The sequence below is a fragment of the Rhincodon typus genome, chromosome 10 (assembly GCF_021869965.1).
Source record: "Rhincodon typus isolate 14 chromosome 10, sRhiTyp1.1, whole genome shotgun sequence".
NCBI classification, from domain to species: domain Eukaryota; kingdom Metazoa; phylum Chordata; class Chondrichthyes; order Orectolobiformes; family Rhincodontidae; genus Rhincodon; species Rhincodon typus.
The window spans coordinates 59935766-59955595 of record NC_063341.1 but is presented as its reverse complement, the minus strand read 5'-3'; the positions used below and the strand labels follow the sequence as shown (position 1 = coordinate 59955595).

At 41.9% G+C, this 19830-nt stretch overlaps 1 protein-coding gene across 2 annotated transcripts in view; it reads right to left on the bottom strand.

Moving 5' to 3' along the window:
• The window catches only part of c10h1orf210 (chromosome 10 C1orf210 homolog), a 36253-nt gene extending 19258 nt beyond the window's left edge, over positions 1–16995 (bottom strand). For both annotated transcript variants that reach the window (XM_020517541.2, XM_048602277.1), the window contains exons 1-2: positions 16744–16995; positions 3331–3452 (exon numbers count right to left, since the gene is read on the bottom strand). In XM_020517541.2, coding sequence (XP_020373130.1) covers positions 3331–3432 — 102 coding nt within the window. In that variant the 5' untranslated portion in view covers positions 3433–3452; positions 16744–16995. The remainder of the gene's footprint in view (positions 1–3330; positions 3453–16743) is intronic.
• Positions 16996–19830: the final 2835 nt, after the last annotated feature.

The window sequence follows — 19830 nt, the reverse complement described above, 5'->3', positions numbered from 1 at the left end:
CATTAGTCTACATTCCTGGATTACTAGTCCAATGACATTACATATACATCACCTCCCCACAGAAAGAGATAATTAAAAAAACTTGTTAGACAATAATCTTCAAGGAATAGTGATCACGGTACGATTGAACTATGTTTTTTCAAGGAAAATTCTATCTGAAACTAGGGTCTTAAATTAAAACAAAGGAAATTATAATAGTATGAGGTGGAAACTGGTCATGGTGGATTGGAAAAATTAAACCAATAGGCTTCAAGATAGTTAGGCAATGGCTAGCAATTAAAGAATTCTTGTTTGGTCTTCAAAAAATATACAATACTTTAAGACAAAAATATAGAACAGAAAAAGTGACACAGTCATGGTTAACAAGTGACGTTAAAGACGGTATTAACTAATTTGCCAAAATGTTTGTATGCCTGAGGATTGGGAGAATTTTTGAATTCAGAAAAGCTGAACCAAGCAGTTAATAAAAGAAAGAGAATAGTACATGAATGTAAAACACCAAGAATCATAAATGGGTTGTAAAAGCTTCTAGAGGTGTAAAAAAAAAGATAAGCAAAAGCTAATGTGAGTCCAACATAGACAGAGACAAGATAATTTATAATGGGAAATAAATAAATGGCAGTGAAGCTGACTATGTCACTCACGTCCATCTTCACAGAGGAAGACTCAAAAATTCTCCCATAAATAATGAAGACCAAAGGGTTTAATGAGAGTGTGGAACTGCAAGAAATTAGTAATAATGACTAAAATGTATTGGAGAAATTAATGGACTAAAATTTGACAAATCTCTGGGACCCGATGACCTCTATCCTAGTGTTGAAAAAGATTGTGCCAGAGATACTGGTTGCATTGGTGATAATCTTTCAAAATTCTACTAATTCTGCAACAATCCTGAAGATTGGAAAGTTGCAAATGTAACCCCACTGTTTAAGAAAGGAGGGAGAGAGAAGTTAAAGAACTGCAGACCGAAAAGCCTGACGTCGGTAGATGTAGAATCTGTTATATAGGATGTGACTACCAGATATTTAGAAAATAATTTTCCATTTGGACAAAGTCAAAATTGATTCATGATAGGGAAATCATGTTTGACAAATCTTGTGACAAAGATTTTTGAGGATCATATTAGCATAGAAAATAAGAGCAATCAGTGAATGGGGTGTATTTGAAGTTTCAGAAGACTGAAATGAAGTCCCACAAAAAGAGTTTAGAAAACAAGATTAAAGTATGTGAGATTGGCAATATACTAGCTTGTATTTAGGACCAGTTAACAGGCAATAAGCTGAATAAAATTAAATGGGTCATTCTCAGATTGTCAGGCTGTGACTAACGGGTACCACAATGATCAATGTTTGGGCTCCATCTGTTCACAATCTATATCAATGGTTTGAATCTCAGATTTTTGGCTAAATTGCTTCAAGATTGAAGTAGCTTATTCAGTCCATCAGGTCTGCTCAGCCACTCAGTGAGTTCATGGCTGATCTAATAACCTTCAATTCCACTTTCCTGCCTTTTCACCATAGCTCTCAATTCCCTTACTGATTAGAAGTCTGTCTATTCCAACCTTGAATATGCTTAATATCCCAGCCTTGACAGTCTGCTGCTGTAAAGAATTCCACTGATTAACTACCCCTCAGAGAAGAAATTCCTCTTTATTTGTGTCTTAAGTGTGCAACCTCTTCTTCTGAGATTATGCCCTCTGGTCCTGGATGGTCCCACAAGGGGAAACAGCTTCTTTGCATCTATCCAACAAATCCCCTAAGAATCTTATATGTTTCAATAAGGTTGCTTCTCATTTTTCAAAGTTGCAATGACTACAGGTCCAATATACTCAACCTTTCCTCATAAGACAGTCCCTCCACACCCAGGATCAACACAACGAACCTTCTGTGGACTGCTTCCACTGCCAGAATATATTTCCTTAGTTAAGGGGCCCAAAACTGTTCACAGTATTCAGCCGTGGTCTGACTACTGCCTTGTATAGTTTCGGCAGATAATGGAACATAGAATATAATTGAATAGTTCAATATTTTGCCCTACTTTAACGCTGTAATGCTTTTGAAATAAAGGCCAACATTCCAAGTTTTAAGTTTTAAAAATGTTTCCATGTTTGCAGACAATACAACACATATTGAGAATCTGATTTGAGAGGTGTATGCAAAGATGCTTCAAGGGGAATTTAGACAAGCTGAGTGAGTGTGCAAAAGCATAGCAGTTGGAATAAAATGTGGATATGTGCAAGGTTGTCCACTTTGGTAGGATGAACACAGTTACAGATTATTTCTTAAATGGTGAGAGATTGGAAAATGTGGATGTCCAAAGATGTCATACTTATTAAGTCACTGAAAGCTAGAATAAGGTGTGGGAGGTAATTTAGACAGCAAATACCAAAGGATTTAAGTACAGGAGAGAAGACCTCTTGCTTCAGTTGTACAGAATACTGATGAGACTGCACTTGGGTATTGTGTGCCCTTGCCTAGTGAATGGAAGCTTTAACAGACTGATTCCTGGGATTGTGGAACTGACCAATGAGTAACGATTGAATTGATTAGGTGTGCGTTCTCCGGAGTTCAGAAGAATGAGAGGTAATTTCATAGAAACTTACTAAATTTTTAAAGGAATATAGAGAGTAGATGCAGAGTGGATGTTTCCATTGGCAGTGGAGTCTAGAACCAGGGGACACAGTGTCAGGATAAAAGGCAATCTATTTAGGTCTGAGATAGGGAGGAATTTCTTTACTCAGAGGGTATTGAACCTTTGGAATTCTCTCTACCAAAGGACTGTAGAAGCTCAGTTGTTGAGTAAGTTCAAGACATATTGATAGATTTTTAGTTACTAATGACATCAAAGGATATGGGGATAGCATGGGAATATGACATTGAGGGAAAGGATCAACCATGATCTACAATGGCACAGCAGGCCAAAAGGTGAAAAATGGTCTACTCTTGCTCCTATGCTCCCAACTCATGAACAATGTTAGGAAGGATTTGAGAGTAGGACATTCTGTCTTCACTGCTGCTGAATGGTGTAAGTGAAGGGAAATCTGGGCAGAGAAAAGGAGAGGAAATAATATAAAGACTAAAATGAAAATGATTATCCCCTTCACTATTACACATAAAATATAATTTTTCAAAGCCATACTGTCTAGATGAGTAACTACAATTTTGACATTGTGTTCTGACCATTCTGACCATAATTGTGCTAGCCATGTGCTGTTAGAAGGGCCCATATGGAAAATATGAATTATACATTAATTGTCCTAAAAATATCCTTCATTATTTGGTGTATACCATTTAAACACTTAAAAAGGCAGAGAATTCCAATGTCACTTACCTCATTGAGGATTTCACAAGGAGTCATTGCTTGTATAACAGCCAACAAGCACCCCATTGAGAACGTCACCAGACCAACACACTGCAGCCCAATTATTGACATGGTCCGTCACAGAATGTTTTCTATAAATTAATATGTTTACAAATTGTTTTAAAATATAAGTACCTGTAGTAATAAATAAAATATCCGAGCATTAAAAGCAATGCATTATCTCTTTATGATCAACGATTCCAAGAATAAAAAGTAAAGTTTATAAATAATTTTAGAATCCAACTGGTGTCATATGCTTGTTAGAAAGCTAATGTAAGTATTAATATGGTTTTGAGCACATCAGGATCATCTCTCAAATATCTTTCTTTTGTGTGTTACATCTGTTAGAATAATCTGCACGTCAGAAATTCTTTTGCAATCTATTCATACAACAATTGATAGTCACAGAACCAATCTGGAATAAAGTAATGAATTTTTAAAAATAAATTAATTCATGGGATGTGGGCATTGCTGGCTGGGCAAGAATTTATTGCCTATTCCTAACTGACCTTGAGAAAATGGTGATAAGCTACCGTCTTGAACTGCTACAGTCCAATAGTGTAGGCCCATCCACAATGCTAACGTGGATGGACATCCAGGATTTTGACCCAGCAACAGTGAAAGAAAGGCAAAATATTTCCATGTCAAGGTGGTGTGTGTGGCTTGGAGTCGAATTTACAGGTGGCAGCCCTCCCAATGTATCTGCTGTCCTTTTCAAGGTAGTGGTTATAACTTTAGAAGATGCTTCTAAGATGAATTGTTGCAGTGCATCTTATACATGGCACACACTGCTGCTGCTTCTGTGCATTAGTGGTGAAGGGAATGAATGTTTAAGGATGTGGTGTTAATGAAGTGTGTAGTGTTGTCCCAGATGGTGACAAGATTCTGGAGTGTTGTTGGAGCTGCACTTATCCTGGCAAGAGAGGAGTATTCCATCACACTCTTGACTTGTGCCTGGTAGATATCAGACAGAGTTTGGGGAGTTAATCACTGCAGGATTCCAACTTGCTGGCCTGCTCTTGTAGTCAAAGTACTTATTGAGGAATTTAGTGATCTTAATGGCATTGAATTTCAAATGGCAGTGATTATATTCTGTTTTGTTGAACATAGTCATTGCCTGGCATTTGTATGCATGATTGTTACATGCCATATTACAGCCCAAGCCTGGCCAGGTCTTGTTGCATTTGGACACGAATGCTGGAGTATCTCAGGAGTCACGAATGGTGCTGAACATTGTGCAATCATCAGCCATCATCCCCTGATCTTATGATGGATGGAAGATCCTTAATGAAGCAGCTGGAGATGGTTGCACTTGAGGAACTCCTGCAGTGATATTCTGGAGCTGAAATGACTGACATCCAACAATCACAATCATCTTCCTTGTGCTGAGCATGACTCTTAGCAGCAGGGAGTTTTCCCCGCTGGTTCTCATTGACTCTAGTAATGATGGGGATCCTTGATTCCATGTCAGCATTTCTATCAAGGGCAGTCCCTTCACCTCATCTGGAATTCACTTCTTTTATAATAAAAAAAATTATAATGTAAATTGAGTAATAACAATCTTCTTATCTGATTAGTAAAGTTTTGAAATAACATGAAAATCAGGTAAAGCAGCAGAAATGAATTGTTTAATCTGTCTATTACCAACAATAATACATCAATGCCAGCCACTGAATCATAAGGATTTGCATTCAAGTCCTACTCCAAGGTATGAGCACAAATATCAAGACTGACACTTGTGAATCCTGAATGTTCCCTTGAGGGAGCATTGAACTGTTGGCGGTATCATCTTTTAGCCAAGAGTTTAAATCAGGAACCCAGCTGCCTGTTCAGTGGATGCAATCGACCCCAGGTCCCTATTTCAGTGAAAAGCAGGAGAGCTATCCCTAGTGTAAAATAAAAACAGAAAATACTGTAATAATTTAGCAGATCAGGCAGTATCTGTTTGATTAAAAATTTGATTCCAGTATGTTAATCTTCCTTGAAATGGTTGCCTTTCGTTCCCTGCCCAATATTTACCCCACAAAACATCACAAAAAACAGGTTTTCTAGTCATATCACATTGGTTGCTTCATTTTCTACACAACAACAAAATAATTTAACAAGTACTTCCTTGCCTGTAAAGTGCTTTCTAAATGCAAGTCCTTCCTTGATCTAATATTAGACAGCATGTATTGGCTAGCACTAGAAAATGGGCTTCTAAAGAACTACACTTCCTCTCCTGTCTTTGAGTGTTTGGTAGTGGTCACAAAGGTGGTAGATTCATTGTTTATACATAGTCCTGAAGTGGAAAGCGGCCAACAAACTCAAATATTATTCCAGTGCACTGCAGGTTAGATCTTGCAGTTGCCAGAGCCAGAACCTTCCATGTCCCAACTGTAAATAAATTGAGACATATTTTTTCTCATGGCGGGGGGAAGGGAGGAAGATTGTAGCTATTGTTCTGCAAAAACAATGTAGAATATAAATTTGGCATTTTCCCCTGCTTTTTGGTTCAGGACATTATTATTAAACATTTTAAAAAATAGGAGCCATTTGCCAGTCTATCAACTGGAACTGCCATTTATTTGCAGATTGTTAACCATTGAGTGTCCTTTAGTTCCATGCTAGGAATTATTTGAGGCAATCTGAAGCTGTCTGATATATATGAAGCTTGTCACTGTCAAGGTTGCTATGGATCCTTAAATTTCAGACAACAGGAGTGATATCTCTCCGTTGGCTGTGTATTGACAGCTGTGGGAAGTCATAGAAATTTTGTGTCTCAAGACAGTATTTCCTTCCTCTATCCAAGGACTAGAACAAAGAGCTGGACAAAGAGGAGACCCAGTCTCGTTTCTGGAATGCGAGAGCTCAAAACTTCCATTTGGTCCCAAGGATGTAGGGAGCCAAAACCTGGAAGAAAATCCTGCCCCAAGTGTTCAGCTGCAAGGTGGACATTACCCCAATTTATCTGTCAACAAGTAGTAGGTGAGGTGTTTATGAGTAATGTTTGCCAAGCCAACACAAACATAAAAAGTGATGGAGAAACTCAGCAGATCTGACAGCATCTGTAGAGAGAGAAGAAGCAGAGATAATGTTGAGACCTCAATGATCCTTCATCAGAACCATTAAGTTATGACAAAGGATCTCTGGACTCAAAATATCTCTGCCTCTCTCACTACAGAAGCTGCACACCTGCTGAGTTTCTCCAGCACTTTCTGTTTGTGTTTCAAATTTCCAGCATCCGTACTTCTTTGTTTTTGATTGCTTCAGCCAAGTTTGTGGAAACTGTGTGTTTTGTGTTTGAAATTGTTTTTTTAAAGAGCCGGTGTTCACTGTCAGGGGAGACAGAGATACATGTGACCCAGATATGGGACCTGTGGTCAGTGTCTTTAGATTGGCGACATGAGCAGGATATAGAGCAGAAAATTCAGTAGGAAACCACTCAAACAGTGAGGCAAAGGAGAAGAAGAGCAAAGGCATTCCATTGAAGGTCCTATCAAGCATTTTCCAACAGCACATAATATGCCCACATCCAGGAGCAGACCCCGAGGTGACTCTGTTTAGCTTTGCAATGATAACTAAACTGTGTTGCCTCCATTAACTCAACCCAGCTCCCACAACAGGATGAGGCTTCTCATGATGAGGGTATTGATGAGGGTACTCTTGAAGTAGCACAAAGCTGCAAGAAAGATTGCTGGATGACTGTGAGTGCCTATACATCACAGAGAATGCTGAGATTGCACCCTAGGTGGTACCAGTTGTGCCTGCTGGCAGCCATCATGGATCTCATGACCACCATCTGAACATTTCACTGCAGCACCCGGAAGTTCACTGGCTCCCCTTTGTGGAATTTGAGAAGGTGGACTCAAGACATCATGTAACAGTTCTGTCTGTGACCGTAGTTTTGAGTGAAGCATTAATTCCTCACTCAAAATGAGATGTTCCAACTTCTATTCAAAACCCCATACCAGCTCGGACTTGGACTCCTCCATTCTCCTTGACAGTGACACGAGGCTCCTCAGTGAGCCATCCTCCCAATATGAAGTTTCCTGTTATATGTAACAATATAAAACTCAGGAGCTGAAGTAAGCCATTCAGCCCATCGAGTTTGTTCTGCCATTTAATAAGATCATGGCTAACTTGATAATGCTGAATTCCACTTTCGAGCCTTTCCCTTCCTATACAACCAGATGGTCACCAGCATTCTTCTGAAGGCTACACCATCAAAGTCCTCAGCTCAGACCCCTAGATTCAGGGGTAAGGATAAAGAAGGTGTTGAGGAAGTTAGTCTCAGCAACATTGAATGCCACAGAAGTCCCACAGGTGTAAAACTAAAGTGCATGAAATTTGGGCTAGTATATTGAGATAGATAAAAAAAAAGTTTGATTACCAGACAGGAAACAAAGAGTCAATGCGTCTTTTGGTGAAATGCAGATAGTGACTAGGGGGATACCACAGGGATTGGTACTAAGACCCCAGCTATTCACAATATGTGTTACTGATTTAAATGAGAAAACTGTGTATCATATCTCCAAATTTGTAGATGACACAAAACTGCGTGGAAGGCTGACCTATGAGGAGGATGTAGAGGTTTTGCAGTGCGAGTTGGACAGGTTGAGTGAACGGGCAAATGCAATGGCAGATGCAGTACAATGTTGATAAATGTGAGGTTATCCACTTTGGTAGCAAAAATAGGAGGGTAGATTATTATTTGAATGGCTGTAAATTGAGAGAGGGGTATGTTCAATGAGGCCTGGGTGTCCTCATGCACTGATTGCTGATGGTAAACACTCAGATGTAGCAGGCAGTAGGAAGGCAAACTGTATGTTGGCCTTCATAACGAGAGGGTTCAATGTCAGAAACAGGGATGTCTTGCTGCAATTATACAGGACCTGGCGAGGCCGTACCTGGAATATTGTGCGTAGTTTTGGTCTTCTTATCTGAGGAAGGATGTTCCTACTGTAGATAGAGTACAGCAAAGGTCTACAAAATTGATTCCTGTGAATGGGAGGACTAACGTATGAGGAAAGATTACATTGGTTAGGATTATATTTTCTGAAGTTTAGAAGAATGAAGTGGGGCGGGGGGATTGTCTCATAGAAACCAATCAGGTTAGATGCAGGAAAGATTTTTCCCCATTGCGGTTGAGGCCAGAACCAAGGTCACAGTGTAAGGATAAGGAGTAGGCCTTTTAGGACTGGCATGAGGAGAAATTACTTCACCCAGAGAGTGATGAGCCTTTGGAATTCATTACCACAGAAAATAGTTGAGGCTAAAAACATTATGTTTTCAAGAAGGAGGTGGATATATCCCTTGTGGCTGAAGGGATCAAGGGACGAGGCCAGGGTTAGAGTACTGAGCTCAATGATCAGCATGATCATATTGAATGGTGGAACAGACCGGAGGGTTTGAACGGCCAACTCCTGTTCCAATCTCCTATGTAAACTTCCAGCCTTATGGTACAGAACATAATCTCCCCTGTTCAATTGTGCAGGTGGAGCTGTGACAATTTATTTCCTTTCAATGGATATCTGGAGTAATGTGGAAGCAATGGGAGACAGATTTGAGATTGGCAACAGTGGAAGTTGAGTGTATGAGAGAGAGAGAATGAGATGGAGGTTGTGAATGTTATATACAGGTCTTCAATGCTCCTGGATGAGTAGTTGAGTTGTGATGCATTGAGAAACATGAAAAATTGGTGCTTTAGTGGGTATGAGAGATGACTTGAAGATATATTGATCTTAACCACACGTGAGATCACTGAACTCACACGGCTGCCTGGTCATTGGCCTGGTTTCTGGATATTTGCCTCCTTCATCACCTTTGGTGGACTGACCTGAGGACCTCCTGGTACAAGTCAAGATTGGGTTGTTGTGGGAAGCCATGACCGTGCTCCTCATTAGTCAAGAAATACAAGTATTTGGGCAGAAGCTATTAGTGACATAGACACGTGTGCAGTTGTCTCAGGACACATCCTAAGTTTGCTCTTACCATGATATGAAACTAAGAGTCCAGACCATAAAACCATAAGAATTAGGAACATGTGTAGGCCATTCAGCCCCTTGAGCCTATTCTGGCATTCAATAGGATCATGGCTGATATGAAACTCCTTACGTTGATTTTCCTACCCTTTCCCCATAACTCTTGATTCCTCTCCTGATCAAGAACCAATCTCAGCCTTAAATGTACACAAAGGCTCTGTCTTCACAGCTCTCTGTTGCTAGAAGTTCCAAAGACTCACAACCTCAGAGAAGGAATTCTACCTCATCTCAGCCTTAAGTTGGCAACCCTTTATTCTAAGACTATGCCTTCCAATCTTAGACTCTCCCATGAGGGGAACTATTCTCTCAGCATTTACCCTGTCAAGCCCTTAAGAATCCTATATGTTTCAATGATTCTTCTAAATTCTAATGAGTAGGGTCCCAACCCCTTTAATTTTTGCTTGTAAGACAATCCTCCATACTGGAAATCATCCTAGTGAAACCTCTCTGAATGGCCTCCAATGAAATGCTATCATTCCTTAAATAAGGGGATCAAAATTGCTCACAGTACGCCAGATGTGGTCTCACCAACTTGTACAGTTACAGTATGACTTCCGCACTCATACTCCAAGCCCCTTGAAACAAGGACCAATATTCCATGAACCTTCCTGATTACCTGCTGTAACTTTGTGCTAGCTGTCTGTGTTTTGTACACAAGTACACCCAAGTCCCTTCATGTTGCAGTTTTCTGCAGTTTTTCTCCATTTAACTAATACTCTGTTCTTTTGTTCTTCCTTCCAAAATGAACAACTTCACATTTTCCCACATTATACTCTATTTGCCAACTTTCAGCCCACTTATTTAACCTATCAATATCTCTCTATAAACTGTTTGTATTCCTCTCAAACCTACCTATGCTTGTGTCATCCGCCAATTTGGCTACAGTACATTCAAGTCCTTCTCTCAAGTCATTAATACAATCAGTTGTGGTCCCAGCACTGATTCCTGTGGAACCTCACTGGTTACGGGTCACCAACCTGAAAAACGACCCCATATCCCCATTCACCGTTTCCTGCCCATTAGCCAATTTGCTATCAATGCCAATGTACCACCTGCAACACTGTGGGTTCTTATTATATGACTTAACCTTTTATGAGGTACCGAGATGGATGCTTTCCGGAAGTCCAAACACAGTACATCTACTGGTTCCCCTCTTAAGGAATACCACATGCTAGGAAATGAGCAAATTGCTAGGGGCATTGCCAAATGACAGGTAATAGTTATAGGTTTGGGAGTTGTTATAGGTTAGGCTTTCAGATCAACATTAGAATACCATATTTAGATTAAAGGTAATTACTTTAAGAGAAATTATGCAGCCTTTGTTAAGAAGTTGCTTTCAGCAAGGAACACTCGGAGAAGAGCTTGGGAGAAAGAGGGAAAAAGTAGCATTCAGCAAAAAAAACTGTGAAATATGTGGTTACAGCAGTTAACATCAAGTCTGGAATTAGAATTGAAGTTTTAAAGCTGCATCAGGGTATTTTTATGTATACTCAAGTTAAAATATCAAAAAAAAACTTTTCAAATCAGGAGACCAGACTCAAGGAACTAGGATCCAAGGAAGGATATACTGACATACATTAAAACCATCATGCCACGCCTTGATGGTAGAAAGTTAACTATTATTCTTCGTTGTTCAAAAGACCTTGTTAGTTGTCTTCTAAATTAGTGACTGTCCTTTTTTCCGAATAAGGTAAATCTAGCAACAGTTTTCTTACTCCAGAGTTTAGTGTATACTCCAGAAACTCAACAATATATTGTACATTTGAGAGTAAATAACTTGTACCTCTTCCATGAAGGTTAAGATCATTCTCCTTGGAATGCACCTCATCACTGCCATCATCCTGTGCCAGGACTGAGTGCAGGAGCATTGAGACTCTAGGAATTCTTGTTGACAGCTGCCCTGACACCATTGGAAGAGATATCTGATAGCAGTGGGTAGCAGTTAGAGATGTCTCAGAGTTGACAACAGAGTCTCTGTCCTAGTGGGATGTAGTGCCATATTCATGGAGCTGACCATTAGCTCCATGATGCTCAAAGTAAGCCCTGTGTTCAAATGTCCACTTACAGCTGAACTGCTCCATGCTCCCAGCCATTGTCCACAAGTTCCCTGGCAGACTGTTCAAAACACCTAGCATTTCCTGGTACAGCCTCACTAACTCCATTGAGTCCACAAGTGTGATTCTAAGCTTCCGATTGTTTGTCATTTTAATATTCAACTTTGCTCTCACACTAATCTTTTTCCATTCTTCTTCTGCAGGCTTTCAATGAAACTCAAGGAACAACACTTCATATTCCAACTTGGCACTTTAGGCTTTCTGGACTCAACACTGAATTCATCAGTTCAGATCATAACTTCTGCCCCATTTTGCTTCCATTTTGATTGCTGATTTGTTTTTCCCGATCTTGTTTCATTTTCTCCTTTGTTTTCAGATGGCAGCAATTCATGATCCTGCAACTTATCTATCTTTTACGCACAATTTTTATCTATTCATTTGTCCCATTAACACTACTTTGCACTATAACGGTTATCGACTAGAAATAGCTGTTATCAATTGTTGCAACTAGTCCCAATTCCCAACTTTCAACTGTTCCTGTTGAACTGGTTTCATCTTTTACCTTTTAATCTCTCCTGCCCTCCACTCAGTCGTAGGCCTGCCATTTTCTTCCTGTTTCCAGCTTTTCATTTGTTCAAAACCTATTACATTTCTCCCTTTTCCCAGCAAAGAGCACACAGATCTGAAATGTTCTCACAGAGTAGATTTTTCCAATATTTCTTTTAGGTGTTGGGGTGGGTGCTAAAACATGCAGGACAACCTCCACTAACCTCCCCCCCCAACTCTAACAATGGGAGAGCCCATCCCAGCTTGCACTAACAGGCAATTAAGTGGTCGTCTGGTAGGCATTCAATACATGACTTCCTGAGACAGCAAAGGCTCACTCTTATGTGAAGCACTGGCCAATCAGATTTTAGCAGCCACAGTGCGAAGTAGTGCCATCTCAGGGCCTGAGGCTACGGTTCTTTTTTAAAAATTCACTCATGGGATGTAGTTGTCTCTGGCTGGCCTACATTTATTGCCCGTCCCTAGTTGCCCTTGAGAAAGTGGTGGTGAGCTGTCTTCTTGAACTGCTGCAGTCCACATACTGTGGGTTGAGCCACAATGCCATTACAGGAAATTCTAGGATGTTGAACCACCAGTGAAGAAATGGCGATATATTTCCAAGACCGGATGGTGAGCGGCTTGGAGGGGAACTTGCAGTTGGTGGTGTTCTCATGTATCTGTTGCCCTTATCCTTCTAGATGGAAGTGGTTATAGGTTTGGAAGGTGCTGTCTGAGGATCTTTGGTGAATTTCTGCAGTGCATTTTGTAGATGGCACACATTGCTGCTACTGAGCGCTGGTGGTGGAGGGAGTGGATATGGATGCCAAGCAAGTTGCTTTGCCTGGATGAGTCAAGTTACTTGAGGATTGTTGTAGTTGCATCCATCCAGGCAACTGACCACCAAAACATCATCTCCCAAACCATCCACAACCTCATCATCTCAGGTGACCTCCCACCCATAGGCTCCAACCTCATCGTTCCCCAACCCTGCACTGCCCATTTCTATCTCCTTCCCAAAATCCACAAACCTGACTGCCCTGGTCGACCCATTGTCTCTGCCTGCTCCTGCCCCACCAACTTATCTCCACTTACCTCGACTCCATTTTCTCCCCCTTGGTCCCGGAACTCCCCACCTACGTCCATGACACCACCCACGCCCTCCACCTTCTCCAAAACTTCCGATTCCCTGGTCCCCAACACCTCATCTTTACCATGGACGTCCAGTCCCTATACACTCGCATTCCCCATGTAGATGGCCTAAAGGCCCTCTACTTCTTCATGTCCCGCAGGCCCGACCAGTCCCCCTCCACTGACACCGTCATCCGCTTAGCTGAACTCGTCTTCACCCTTAACAACTTCTCCTTCAATTCCTCCCACTTCCTACATACAAAGGGGGTGGCTGTGGGTACCCACATGGGCCCTTGCTATGCCTGCCTCTTTGTAGGATACGTGGAACAATCCCTCTTTCCGTAGCTACACTGGCCCTAACCCCACCTCTTCCTCCGTTACATCGATGACTGTGTCGGCGCCACCTCGTGCTCCCACGAGGAGCTTGAACAGTTCATCCACTTCACCCACTTCAGTAACACCTCCCACCCCAACCTTAAGTTTACCTGGACCATCTCCAATACATCTCTCTCCTTCCTGGACCTCTCTGTTTCCATCTCTGGCAACCACCTGGAAACCGATATCCATTTCAAGCCTACCGACTCCCACAGCTACCTAGAGTACACCTCCTCTCATCCACTTTCCTGCAAAAATACCATTCCCTATTCCCAATTCCTTTGCTTCCACCGCATCTGCTCCCGAGATGAGGCATTCCACTCCCGGACATCCCAGATGTGCTCGTTTTTCAAGGACCGCAACTTCCCCTCCACGGTGGTCGAAAATGCCCTTGACCGTGTCTCCTGCATTTCCCGCAACTCATTCCTCACATCCCTTCCCCGCAATAACAACCAAAACAGAATTCCCCTTGTCCTCACGTACTACCCCACCAACCTCCGGATCCAACGCGTCATCCTCCGGCACTTGCACCATCTGCAATCTGACCCCACCACCAAAGACATCTTTCCCTCCCCACCCTTATCTGCTTTCCGGAGGGACCACTCTCTCCGTGACTCCCTTGTCCGCTCCACACTCCCCTCCAGCCCCACCACACCCGGCACTTTTCCCTGCAACCGTTATAGTGCTACACCTCCCCCTACACCTCCCCCCTCATCCCCATCCCAGGCCCCAAGAAGACCTTCCGCATCAAACAGATGTTCACCTGCACATCTGCTAATGTGGTATACTGTATCCGCTGTTCCCAATGTGGCCTCCTCTACATCAGGGAAACCAAGCAGAGGCTTGGGGACCGCTTTGTGGAACACCTACGCTCGGTTCATGACAGACGTCTGCACCTCCCAGTCGTGAACCATTTCAACTCACCCTCCCACTCCTTGGACGACATGTCCGTCCTGGGCCTCCTCCAGTGCCACAATGATACCAGCCGAAGGTTGCAGGAATAGCACCTCATTTCATTTGGGAACACTGCAGCCCAATGGTCTCAATGTGGACTTCACAAGCTTCAAAATCTCCCCTCCTCCGACCACATCCCAAAACCAGCCCAGCTCGTACCCGCCTCCCTAACCTGTCCTCCCACCTATCTACTCCTCCCACCTCAAGCCCCACCCCCATCTCCTACCTACTAGCCTCATCCCGCCTCCTTGACCTGTCCGTCCTCCTTGGACTGACCTATCCCCTCCCTAACTCCCCACCTACACTCATCTTTACTGGCTCCAACCCCACGTCTTTGACCTGTCTGTCTCCTCTCCACCTATCTTCTCCTTTATTCATCTTCTATCCACCTCCCCCTCTATTTATTTCAGAATCCCCTTCCCCTCCCCCATTTCTGAAGACGGGTCTAGACCCGAAACGTCAGTTTTCCTGCTCCTCTGATGCTGCTTGGCCTGCTGTGTTCACTCAGCTCTACACCTTGTTATATTGGAGTATTCCACAGAACTCATCCAAAGTTCATGAGCAGTGAGCAAGGTTTGGTGGGTAGGGTGGGGGGAGTCCCAGGTTGTAGGGAGCTTGCAGGAAGGAACGGTAGTCAGGAAGTCAGAGGCAGGACAGGAGGTTGGATTTCAGTAGTCAGTCCCCAAGTCCCATTTGTACTCCTGATCACCACAACTTTGCAGCACAGTTTGTACCCTGCCCAAGTGTACCCCCAGGAGACAGACCACTTTCTCTCACTAATCATAGAATCACAGAAGTATTATGGCATAGAATAAGGTCATTCAGTCCATTGTGCCTTGTTAAACAAGCATCACTACCTAATGCCAATCTCCTGCTCGTTCCCCATTTGGAAGGGCTGACAGTTCTCACATGCAGCGGTTTCATATGGTGGCCATTTATCGCCTTTCCTGCCATCTTGCTCAGCACTTTTAGGAGGGGGAGATTCTACCCACACATTATCTCACCACAAATACTGCCAGACCTGGGGTAATTCCAGAATTTTCCACGTTATTCCCTTGTAAAAGGTGCTGCTTGCCTTGATGTGGTAGTAGAGAGGCTCAATTTCCTGTGCTCCTAAACAGGCATATAACATGCTGGGCAACACCAATTTAACACGGCCCCTGTGACTGTCTGAATAGAGGTGCAGCACACAAGCCCGCCCCTGGTGCACTCGGTTTCAGGCGCAATTAAATTTCCAGGCAGTTGTTGAAACGTTATGATCACACTGTGTCAATTTCCATCAGAGTTTTGTTGCTCTATTCACTTCCAGTTATTAATGGCCAAATGTCTCACTGATCTTATAGTAAGGGGTGGCCATTAGCTGTTTCAAATTCAGAACATGTACGGAGCACTTGGCAACAGCCATCGAGTCATACAGCATGGAAACAGACCGTTTGGTCTAGCCAGTCCGTGCCAACCATAAACCCAAACTAAACTAGTCTCACCTGTCTGCGCTTGACCAACATCCCTCCAAACATTTCTTATTCATGTACTTATCCAAATGTCTTTTAAACATTGTAACTGTACCCACAACATCACTTCCTCTGGAAGTTCATTCCACATACACTGTAAAAAAAATTTGCCTCTCATGTATTATTTAAATCTTTCTGCTCCCTCCTTAAAAAACAAGCCAATTTGACTTTGTCAGCATGTTCGTTTTGATGGTTCATAAAGAGGAACTGCTCAAAGATTGCAAATGATTCAAAGGCAGAATTGACATGCAGCAGGGTATATTCTCACTACAATCTTGAATAGTTCCAATTTCAATTTTCAGATCTCTTTAATAGGGTGGTGTCAAACTTAAACGAAGAACATGCATGATGGGTAATCCTCAACTGTATATTAGTGTAATCTTGTACGAGATAAAAGCAAGCTAAGGAATTAGTAATGTGCAGGCTCTTGTCAGATCCTCCCCTTTTGAATCCCGTGCTCTGTACGCCTCTACTCAAAATTGTTTCACTTCACATCTATTGCACATATTACCCTTGTACAGTTGGTTTTACTCGGTATTTGTCTACACTATTATTGTTCTATTTGATCCTACACCCTCGTTCTCCAAGATTCCTTACACCACGGCCCTCCAGTAACACCATTATCAGGCCATTGGATCCAATATTCGTCTGTAGGGAACTTAATCCCTCACAAACTCCACCATTACTTCCCTATCAACGGATCCCTGCATGTTTAAGGCAGAGATAATTATCCCCTTTCTTGTATGGCCGAAAGACTGAATACTGAAGTCGACAGAGATAAAAATCTCTTACCTGAAGGATATTAATTTTTGAAAGTCTGGTTTCTTGCTGCTGTTTCCCTCTTCGGAGTGTCTGCAATGTGGGTGTGCCACAGTGCAAAGGTTGCAGCCTATATTAACCTTCTCCAGGTTATAAACCGTTCGCAGTTACTGATCTTTGCAGTCTAAGTAGTGGCTAATCTTTAACCAAGCAAGCAAATCAAACTCTTTTTGTGCCTCTTTTCATCCAGTATTGGGTTAGTGAACTAAAGGGATCTATGGCCTCACAACATAACCAGTTTTGTGTTATTTAACACCTAGTGACTGAAACCAATGCTTGTTCTGAAATCTAACCAGGCTGTGTGGAATTTAACTGCTTATATTTGCATAATTTCCTGGCGAATCAATGTCACAGGTTGATATCTTGCCTTACCTGCGAAATTTTACCTGTAGGTTTACTCAATCTCACAATAAAGAGACAACAGTAAACATCACAAAGAGACAAATCAAGTTTTTCTGGTGACAGTATAAATATGGGCGGATTTTACATTCTTTTAGAGGAACGCAATTGCCCAACATTTTCCACTATATCATCTACAATGGAACAAAATCATTGTGCCAGTGCAAAATTAACCTATAAATTGCCACACTGCCAGTTGTGTATGGTTTCCTCAAGCCCAAAAGTGGGCTAGTGTAACTTAGAATAATCTAGCCTTCTGATCTCACCAGAAGGATTTTGTTGAATAAACAGAATGGCATCTATTGCATTAGGACACCGTTTGCAGATTATTTCTGACCTACATTACTACAAAGCAATGTTGTTGGGAGCACTCAAGCACCACTTCTGGCTCCTACAACATTCTGCACTATTCTGATCAAGTCTTCATGACATCAGCATAATGGGAGGTGCTCACTGCACTCAATCAAGTATTAACCCTTTCAGACCCATATACAACAGTGTCAAGTGAAACAGAGGCTAGTATCCCATCACCAAGTCATCCTTTATTTACATCTGCACAGTACATGACTCTGACCAACCAGCTCAGAGCTAGACCCTAGAATCAGGAAACTTCTTGAATCTCCTGTTTATATCTGTCAGCCAGGGCTTCCTGATTGGCCCAGGTTAACAACCCCAATCAACAATGTCATCATCAATGATGTCCACCTAGCCCACGTTCCAATCACTACATCAAATTATCTTGTTGGGTACTGATTAAGCTATTAGACACCTTCTTTAACAGGCCTTCAGAGCCTGCATGGAAGTGAGTACTGAAATGCAATTGCTGCTGAGAAGGAACATTAGCAAGAGCCACTAAACTTGGTGCTTTCCAGGGAGTAAGCAACTGAGCATGAGCATAACACACTTATGTCATTGTGACACCGGATCAAATGGATTTGGAATCTGAGACAATAGGTTTCCAGGAAATGTGCTCTGTCAACATCCCTTGTGTATGGTTATGTTTGACACAGCTTAATGTTCACTTACAATATTGTAGATCTCATCTCATTACATGGCGGGAACGGTGACCAGACCCAAGGAGGCTAGTGGCAAGAAGCGTCAATGCCTGTTTCACCTACTTTTGAGAAACAAGTGATTCCCATTCAGAATTGGAGGTGAAACCTGAGAAGAAGCTCAGTAGCAACAATAGCTTCCTTGATTATAGAGAGTCATAAAGCAAATTCTGATATGCAAATATTATGGTAAATAATAAAAGTAATCTTACATTGAATACAAGGGAAGACCTATTGATTCTTTTGGAGGCTATGCCACAGTTAATGAAAATAATTCTCTGACTGTCTTCCATTTAACTTTGGGGCACAAGAGGAATTAAAATCAAGGTTAGAAAGCAGGTATAGGCTATGCTTTGCTGCAATGGACGAGAGATCATGACAACATGATATATCATTCTTAATCATCATGTTTCTTTATTGAGCAGAAATGCCTGTGTAGCCTTCTTTATTTAGTAGATTCTGAAGACTCAGTGAGCCCTAAAACAGTCTCCACTCTGGAGCGTCCACACTTAGGATCTCTGGAAGACAGTGCAGATGTTCAACTTCCCCCATAATAGAGGATTAAAATGGAGCAGGATGAAAAGATAGTAAGACGAAGTTAACCAGCCATAAAAGGGCATTCTAGATCCGAGGTTATTCTTTCAGAACCTAGAGACGCAGATGGAATCCATGACTCCTGCTGCTTAGGAGGCAGAGACATTAGACCTCCCAGTAATCATGGATTCAGGTGTACTGTTTGTGAAGTCTCTGCTGATTTTGTTGAGGAGAATCATCCCTCTGTTGAAGAAAATGAGAAAGAATTAAACCCATCCACAATCATCATCCAGGTCTTTCTGTGTCTCAGATCTCTGTAATCTCTCACGTTAAGATCATATGTTTCTGTTTTTATTCTGCCTGCCAAAATGGGCAATTTTACATTTTCCCACATTGTACTCCATTTGTCACATCTTTGTCCACTCACTTAACATACCAATATACTTTTCGAAACTTCTTTTTGTCCTATTCACAACTTCCTTTCCTACCGATCTTTACGTCATCAGCAAATTTAGCATCATATTTTCTATCCTTTCATCGAAGACATTTGTAAAAATTGTAAACAATTAATGTCCAACATGAATTACTGTGGCACTTGCCAACCAATACAAAATGTACCCTACTCTCATTTCTTGTTTACCACCCAATCTTCTATCCATGCCAATACGTTTCCCCTGTGCAATGAACCTTTATTTTCCACAATAACCTTTGAAGTGGCACCTTATCAAAAGCTTTCTGGAAATCTAAGTGTGGTACATCCACAGGTATCCCTTCATCCACAACATGTGCTGTCTCTTCAATGAACTCCAATAGCTTGAATAGTGTCACATTGTGGAATGGGTTTTGTCAGTTATAAATACAGAAGCATCCATGTTAATTAACAGACTACACAGACAGGCAGACCCGTAACGAAGCATCGATATGATCTTCACATCGTCTGTCCTAGCCTAGGGACAAGTTATTTCTCAGAGATTTTAATCAGCTCCCTGCCTTCTTTTTGTTTGTTGTCCTTATATGAGGACACTTGTTTTAGATCTCAATATTCTTCCCTGCAATTCCCCAACATCACCCAACA